Source organism: Varanus komodoensis, unplaced genomic scaffold, assembly GCF_004798865.1.
Source record: "Varanus komodoensis strain SLA01 unplaced genomic scaffold, ASM479886v1 scaffold11, whole genome shotgun sequence".
In the NCBI taxonomy this organism is placed as follows: Eukaryota; Metazoa; Chordata; class Lepidosauria; order Squamata; family Varanidae; genus Varanus; species Varanus komodoensis.
In genome coordinates this window covers 2269410-2278361 of record NW_025335317.1, presented here as the reverse complement: position 1 = coordinate 2278361, position 8952 = coordinate 2269410, and the positions used below count along the sequence as shown (strand labels likewise).

The window sequence follows — 8952 nt, the reverse complement described above, 5'->3', positions numbered from 1 at the left end:
TTGGCGGCGGCCGCGCTCCTGCTCTCAGCCGCGCCGCGCACGGGCTCAGCGCCCCGCCCCGCCGGCCGCCATTGGCTGCGCCGGGCGCGCCGGGCAGGGCCGCCGGGCGCGCGCCTCGGGAGCGTGCCCCGAGGGGGGGTCACGGAGGGCCGCGCCGGCACGCCACGCCACGCCACGCCACGCCCGCCCATTCCCCTGGATCCGCGCGGCGCCGGAAGCGCCATCTTTGCTGCGGGCGGCGAGCGCCATCTTTGCTGAGGGCGCGGGGCGGCGCACGCGCGCTCGCTCGCTGGCTGGCTGGCTGCTCAGCTGCCCTCCCCGAGGGCGCCGAGGCAGGAGGAGCGGCGTGCTGCTGCCCCGTGCCCGCGCAGCGCGACCCGGGCGCGGGGATCGGGAAGGCTCCGGGCGCGCCGAGCCCTCTCGCCCGGTGCAGGCAGAAGAGGCGCCACCGGCCGCCCCGGCGAGCCCTTCCCGAGCCGCGCCGCCGCGGGCGATGCAGGCGACGGAGGGCTCGGCCCGAGGCGGCAGGGAGCCCCGCCGCGACCCGGGCGCTGCGTCCAGGCGGGGTCCGTCGCGGGGTCAGAGCGCGGCAGCGCGCGGCCAGCCCCGTGGATACGGCGCAGGCGGCCAAGCCGAGGGACTTGCCTCGCGCCTGTGCGCCTTGGGCCTCGAGGGGCGGTTTCCCCGGGACTCCGGCTGCAGCCGGTTCCCCCTCGCTTGGAAAAGCGGCTGCGGCCCAACTGCGGCGCGAGATGCTCCGCAGCGAGCCCGCGAAGGGATGGCGCGGCGCGGCGCGCACCAGGCGCTCGCCCTCCGGTCTCCCGGGCAAGGGGCCCCGCAGCGAGGGGGGTCCTGCCTATCTGGGAGTGACTGTGGCCCCCTAGTGGCAGCTCTGGTATGTCTAGCGGGAGCGTCCGACTCGGCCGTCTTCACAATTAACCAGAATTACGTTTTCCTCCCTTTCATTTACTTGCACGAAAAGGCGTCTTTGGGCTCTCTGGGTCCCAGAGCAGGAGAGGGAACAGCGGAATATGGGAAGTGGGCAAGCGTGCTAGGCAAACACCAGGAGAATTTTAAGAGTCCATGTCAAGCATAGAATCATATTTATTATGTACTCACAGTCCATTTAAAATATAAATACAAAGGCAAAATACATGACTCAGAGCTTACCCAATAAAATAAATACAGTAATGTAATACATTACAATATCATCAATATTATTACATGTAGTTCTGCAAAATATCCTTACAAATTTTGACTACAGAAAATTTTAAAAAATTGTAATGGTCTCTGTTACATAGTTATTAACATTGGCCAGTAAGTAAGTCATATACTGACTGGAGGATCTTCCAGGTAGTTTATTGAAATGTCTTATTTCTATTTAAAACATTAAAAGGAAATATATGGGATAGAGACTCTGAAGCTTGGTCTCCATCTGGGGAGGGACAATTGATACAGGCCGATCCAATACAGCAGAGGGAATGTACAGGATCCAATATTTAGGAATGATCACATTTTCAAGGTAGTTTGTACTACTCTGAATAACAACGGAAGTCAGGCCTTGGTGAATTGGGGAACGAGCAGCACAGGCGGCAGATAAAGAATACTGGATGGATATTGGATGTCCTTGATCCAGAGTACAAGAATAGATACTGCTTGCAAAATATCTTGAGCAGAGAGAAAAGCGATCAGAAAAACCCACACTGTCATTTATCTCTGACAGCTTTAGGCTGCTGGCTGGTGTAATTGTCTTCCTGGCAAGATATAGCATAATTTAGGGCTTGCATTAAGTTTTAGCCAGTAGCTCAATACTCAACACCAAGCAAGGCATTGCACTGAGGAAGCCTGGCCTCAAGCCCTAACACAATGGCAAGTGCTTAGGTACTCTAATGAGCTGATGCTCAAAGACTGAACATATTTGATCTCACACAGGAGAAAACACCCAAATCCACACTGGGATTCCAAACCGCACTTGTGGCAACACATTAGCCCCAAGTCCCCAGAGTGCAGCAAGAATAAACTGCCCTCTTTTAGCATAAAAATAGCCATCTACAGCTTTGGCACTGTTAGTTGCTGATCATATAGCAAAGTTCCAGTGGGGCCATCCAAGAAACAGAAGACTGGCATGCAAGTCCCAAATATTTCAATTGTCTAACTTGCGCTATGCTGTGACCACTTATTCTGGGAAAGGTTCCTTGTAAAAGCCATTATCTTGCTTTGTTCCAACTTTAGTGGTTAATGCGTTTTCATTACACAGGCCTATTGAGTGATCACAAAGTGTGTTTCAGACCAACTTTATTAAAGGAAAGAACAACTTCTTGTCCCTATAAAAGTGTAGGAATATCAATTGTAGCCAGTTTTGGGATATGGAAGTACAATGAGGAATATCTCTTTAGATAGGCATTAAGGTATGGTTTAGATAGTGTGCACGCAAATATACATGAAATAAATAAAGCCCTGATATGCTCCCTTGGTGATAAGAACAATTTCACAGATAGACTTGTTCTTACCATACGACCTCAGCATACAATTGTTTCCTTTGTCTATTAAATCGAGAATTTTCACTTAACAGAAGCACTTTACGACTTCTCTTTGGCACTTTGGACCAAGGTCCTGCCGTCTTTTATCAGGCAAGGAAGAAAAAAACTTAGCCCATGGCTTATCCCTTGAAACTGAATCAAAAGCAGAGTTCAGATCTATTTTTCTGCTCATAGTCAGTCAATAGTCAAATGTTGATCTAAAGCCAGCCTGCTCAGCTCCCAAAATATTTTCTTTCTCAATGCAAGTAACAAGTTTACTAAGATAACAATTCACTGAGTACAGAAAACAAACAGATGGACTGCGAGTTGGGAGGCTCCCTTCGATCTCCTAACTGGTTAGGATGCTTCCAATGCGTAAGAGACACATTTATTTATTTTATTTAAAGCTTTTCTATCCCATCCTATGCAGCTGAACAGTCCCACTGCTTTGTGTAAACAGGACTGCTAATGTAGCTGTTCACCATGTGACATGAACTTTCAATAGTTTGGGCATAATTAAATCCAGCCCTGGCCATATTCCAGGTATTATTTGGGAAATAGTATCTTTCGTTTGGACTGGGTCACAGAGGCCCAATCTCACAAGTAAAAATTACCCAGGGAGGAAAGAAAGAAAACCACGGAAGCTTGCTTTCTAGGATCCCTAAACAGTGCAGAAAAATATGGTGCCCATGTTCTCCCGACAAGCATTTTTATTGAGCCCAAGAGACTGGGGAACGCACCTGTAACTATTGATGAAATGTGTTTGGTGTCCTTTTCCAAAGAAGATTGCATCAGAATATGCCACTGTCTTTGTTGTTTTCCTTCTTGCTTGTCCCAGACCTTCAAGGATATATTAATGCCCCTTAAGATGGCAACGTGCTTGAGATAATACTCTACAATTATCTTTTGCATATTAAGCATGTTTCCTTTCAAAGCATTTCTTACCAAACTAGGTTGTACTTGTGAATTTAAGGATCCTGGACTTTGCCTGCGTATCAGTTCCAAACCAGAAAACAGTGGGGTGTATCATGAGCTTCAATAACAACATTTTTTGTATCTCTTAACCTTCAAGGAGTTTTAAAGAAAACACCTTAAGGTGTACAACTGCAGACCAAGTACAGTCTCCGAAATACCAGGGCTGGATCAGCTAAGTGGAAATTAACCCACGCCTCAGTTTTAAAAGGGACTGAGAAAGTCAGAGCAAGATAAAAATCAGCACTTTCAAGTCTGTCAGCCCCAGAGAAACTATTAATAAGGTCAAAAAGAACATCAAGGATCGTTGTGAAATCAACTGCCTTGCTTCCCTTTGCAGAGATGTATGTATATTCCCCACATATCTCAAAAGGTAAATTTCCTTTGAGAATTCTAAAAGCAAGTCAGCCAGCCAGTAGAGCTAAACGTGCACCTGAGAAGTTAACCCTGGGATCCTAGAACAACTCTCATTATTAAATATATAGTTCTCAGTGTCAGTGAGACCCCCAATGCTGAGACAAGCACAGAATATCAGTGTTAGGCCCAATTTGTGCATTACGGTCCTGCACAACTACACCAGCAGGGGCAAATTGTGACTAAATCCACTGTGCAATTGTCTAAATTTTCCCATTCTTGTTTTGTTCAGTTTATTGTAAGAATGTGAGGAACGTAAACGTTAACAAGTAGAAGGCTCAATGAGCCAAATTAATCACACTTTTGTGATAGGACCACGGTGTGGGAGCCCATTGGACGAGAAGAAGCAACAAGAATGGCTAGCCCTGCCCTTAGTCTTCCTCTTCTAATTGGGACAACGGGCATCCGATCATTAATAAAATAACCATTACGGTCTAATTCTCCAGTACATCGTAACGCTTGAAGGAAGATAACATCACACAACCTTATGAAATCAATTAAGTCAGCCTCCCTGGATTTCCAATTCCAACCAGCTAAGTTCCACAGAAGAACTTTAAGCTGGAGGTTATTCAGGACAGAAACTCTAGATGATCAAGAGGCAGAGAAACAGAGCAGGGTTGCCAAGCCATCTGGGTCCTGCCCCTGAACTGTAGGCTGTCAACTGACTGGATGAATCCACTCTAATTCCCCTCCGCCATAAACAAACATAGCCCTGTTTCTCATAGCTGGTTGCTTGCTTGTGTTCCTATTGACGGATGGCTCCTCATCAATGGAGCCGTCTCAACCACTTCACTTCCCTGTCCATCAGAGGGTGGGGTGCAGAGGAAGAGGGTTTATATTCTCTCAGAAGGGGGTAAAACCTAATCCATCCATTATTTATCTCTTCAGTCCAATTAGTGCTGTTATTATAAGCACAATTTTAATTAGTATCAAAAATGCTTCAAATGAAATAAGACTCTGCTACTCATTAACTCCTCAGCTAGGCAGTGGTTATTGAAAATCAACTCCTTATGTAGGCAATTATCAATTAGAGTTAAAATTATCTAAAATAAAACAAGGGTAAAAACCAGCCCTCCCAAGGTATCAACGGGATAAAAAATAAGAGAAGGACTCTTGCACACTTTAATGGTGCTTATTTTGGTAATAAACCATCAGTTTGTACACTCCCTAGAACCAAGTACAAATTCCATCAAGTATTATACATGTCAACAACGCCCTGTTGCAAATCCCTGCACCTTCCCATCTGGGTCCGCCATGCCTGTCTTGGGTTGGTGCTACAGTTATGCACAATCCTCAAAGAGCAACCAAGCGCAAGGGACAGAAACTGCTGAAGTTCCACCCTGATCATCCAAGCAGTCTCAATTAAAGAGAGCTTTCCCAGGGAATGTGGAGAAAGTCTCCTCGCAGACCAGGGAGACACGGCAGGGAGACGCAGCATCCTCTTTTGCCCACTACGGAAATCGTTAGATAAAAAAGCTGCAAATACTGCTTCAAGCACAACACCAAAGCATGCAGTCTCAACAATTCGCTCTTCATACCAGGGTGCTTCAAAGCTCCATGGCCTTCTGAAGCCTACTTAGAGTTTACCAGCTTCTTATGACTGGCACCACTTCAGGGAGCCTGGAGAAGCTGATGGCTTTGCACGGGTTCTTGCAAACAGCAAATTAGAGACAGCAGACTCAGCTTGCCAAAATCTGAACAAACCCTCCAGCAGCATCTGCCCTGGGAGTCCCCTTCCTCTGCTAATTACCTTGTCAATTCCAGTTGTCCTTGTCATTTTCATTTGGGTTACTTGCGGCAAAAAAGTGGGGTATAATAATGATAATATACCCTAAACATCTGGGAAGTAACAACTGTCACAATTCCTCTCCATTGGCTATGCTGGCAAGAGCAGGAGAACACTGTAGGTTGTCGGCTAAAATGGATTCCTGCACAACTCTTAACAGTCCAGGTGGCTTGTCTTCTTTTCCACCTGGCCCCTCTATTTTCATTATCAATGTTCTCATCTTCTTTCATTTCATCAGAATCAGAATTGCTTTGTGTAAGTGGCTCACAGACCACTGAATTACAGTTTTGGCACCGGAAACATCGATTGTTTACATAAAAAAGAAAAAATGCATGAATACAAATTTGCACAATACGTCTACAAAAGCTTCTTGATCCAATGATTGCAAATTCTCATTTGCCACATCAAATGTTAAAGTAAAAGTCCAATCATGGAAACTCTAAGTTAAGTCCTGCCAATTTTAGTGGGCTTTCTGAAACCCTGCATCACAATTGCAATCGTAAACAGAATGATTAGGGAGCAAACCCCACTAATGCCCCCATATTAAGGGTTCTTCCAGATAGAGGGATACTGGTGGTAACAATCTCAAGGCACTGTGCTGCTCTTCCATCTTTTTCTCTAAAACAGATTTTCAATAGTTAATAGTTAGGAGGCTGAACAGAAGTAGTAGTAGAAAAAACATGTGAGTGTTTGGGGGGAAGACAACTTCTACATGCCCCATAAAATTCTGCAAATGGAACAAGGCAATTACAGTGTATAAGTCTTGTCTGGAAGCACACTAACTGGGATTGCAAATGCCATGCAGAACTCAAGTGGCCAGAGGCAAATCAGCAGAGGCCTCCTGAACTTTTACTACTTGTGTATGATGGGGTGTAGCTTACATGAAAGGCAAAAAAATACAAAATAAATCTGAAAGCAAGTGGCTTTTAGTTTAAAATCCTAATGGCACAATTCCATGGGTGTGTTTTGAGACGTTATTCCCATTGAGATCAATGGCACTTACTCCCAGGTAAGTGATGCAGAGTGACAATTCGCTCTACATCTCCCTACTGTTCAAGCTACCAGGGCTAATTGAGAGAGATCCTATGAATTCTAGGCTGAAATACTTGGGAACCCTAAGTTGCCCAGCGCCACTTTGCATGAAAAGGAATATAGTACCTGTCAAAGGTGCTTGTACCAAGTATTGACCAGGGACAGGTGGCCCAAGTGCTAACTTGGTTTGCCCACTTAACCTTTGTGCCACCGTGAAAATATTTCGCAGCTTCACAGTGTCCAGTATCTTGTGTACATCATGCCACAACAATGCTAATTAAAGCTTTTCAGTTCCAAGTTGCAACACAACAGAAAGTAGAGAAGCCAAGGTGGGGATAAACTCCTGCAAGGCACTGTATATCCATAGACACAGCTGCAAATAGTATAATTATATACATTCAGGAGCCTGTACGTATAGACATAGGCATGTTGCAGGCAAGCCTGTGAACACTTGAATAACTGGAGCGGGGGGCGGGGACAAGAGCTGCTGTTGCTGCTGTCACTATATGCCCAGAGACTAGGCCCACATCTGTGAACAGCTCAAAAGTAAAACTGAGCTGAAGATAAACGACACTGTGCAGGCTTACTCAGTAGTAACCAGTCCCTCTGTGTTCAATAGTGTCTTCAGCAAGTGTGCAAGAGATAATAGCGTAAAATAAACTGAACCTCATGTGCCAGATATAAACTCATATATTTAAATATGGATTGCATAATCTAGAAATTAAATGCGAAATCGACTCCATCACTTGAAGCAGAAATCTTAGAATTGCCTAAACCCCTGATGTTCTGTCTGCCCAGTCGGACTCCTCTAACTGGAAAGTTTTATAGATTGGTAAACTGCAACCAGAACACAAAGGTCATTAGTCTGAGAGATTATCAAGCACCACTCACTGACTCTCCATCTGATCTTCCAAAGAGGACACACGTGCCAAGCAAACTGGCCTGTTGGTCACAAAGGTCATTCTCTAGGCCCATTCCTAGCAGTGATTCCCCTGAAAGGCTTCCTGCTTTCCATGCATACTTCTTCCACTTACCTTTGTCATACTGGTACACTGGTCAGGCAACCAGGCACGCTTTCACCTGTTAGAGAGGTGATCCCTGAGAGGTCACACAGTGTTTGCTAAACAAGTCCAAACTGCCGGGGCCCCGCCAAACTGTACCCATACGATACACAGACCCGCAAAATGTTGCATAAACGTTTTAGCAAACAGACGGACGCTAAAAGCCTTTGCTGTCCAATCAGTCACGTCCGAAGCAGGCGGGGGTCAGGCGCAACTGCTTGTCAGGAGCGCACGGGCTGTGCAACCCTCTCTGCGGCCCTGCAACGCATGCGAAGCCCAATCCGAGCCGCTGCGCTTTCCTGCCCGGCGCCCCGGCGGTCGCCGCTCCTCTTCCCTGCGCGGGCGCCGCGGGCGCTGGGCGATCCGGCCACGTGCAGCGGGCAAGCACCGGCACGCCCCTTCCTCGTCCTCGGGGGATCATCGGGCAGGCAAACGTGCAAAGGCGGCGGCCGGGCTCGCGGAGGGCTGCAGCGATCCGGTCGGTCCGGCCAGGCGCCGAGCGGCGGAAGGCGCATCGTCCCCGGGGCTCTGCGGGCTCCCCGGGCCGGGCAAGGGCGGCCTCCGCAGCCGGACTGCGTCCCCTGCGACTCCCCGCGGCTTCCGGGCAAAGCCAGAGGTCACGGCGCGAAGGCCTGCCGGCTAACGGAGAGCCGCCTGGCCCGTGCTCCGACGGGGACGCAGGCCACGCCACGCCACGCCACGGATCGGCGGCTGCCCGCAACGAGCGGCGCCCGAGGGTCCAGCGCGCCGCTCCCTCCCGGCGGCGCCCCACGGACGCTGCCCGCATGCCTGGGACGGGGACGGGGACACCGGGGCCGGGCTTTACCTAAGTCGCGCGGGCTCCAGCTTGGGCTTCTTGGCTTGCGGCTCGTCCGCTGCCATCTTCATGCTCGTCCGCGCTGCCTATTTTTGCCGACGAGCCGCCCCGCTCCTTGCAGGGAAGCCGGCAAGGGGGCGGGGCGGGCGGGCTGGCCGGGCTGCGCCGAGCGCCTGCTCGGGAGAGGAGCCGGCGGCGGGGCGAGGCGAGGCGAGTGCGCGCCGCTCCCCGCCCGCCCGCTCGCTCGCTCTGCCGCGGGGCCACGCGAGCAAAGGCGGCGCCCGCGCTGCTCGTCCGTGCTCGGCTCGCGGTGGAGCGGCTGCTGCGCCGGGAGCGCCCGCGCCGCCGCCG

The 8952-nt window shown here is 49.4% G+C and overlaps 1 protein-coding gene across 2 annotated transcripts in view; it reads right to left on the bottom strand.

Moving 5' to 3' along the window:
* ADK (adenosine kinase) overlaps positions 1 to 8713 on the bottom strand; it is a 161902-nt gene extending 153189 nt beyond the window's left edge. Inside the window, exon 1 of one of the 2 annotated variants that reach the window (XM_044420250.1) lies at positions 8611 to 8713. In XM_044420250.1, coding sequence (XP_044276185.1) covers positions 8611 to 8672 — 62 coding nt within the window. In that variant the 5' untranslated portion in view covers positions 8673 to 8713. Of the gene's footprint in view, positions 1 to 7757; positions 7777 to 8610 lie in introns of those variants that run through there. The other variant, XM_044420252.1, reaches the window with a different exon arrangement.
* Positions 8714 to 8952: the final 239 nt, after the last annotated feature.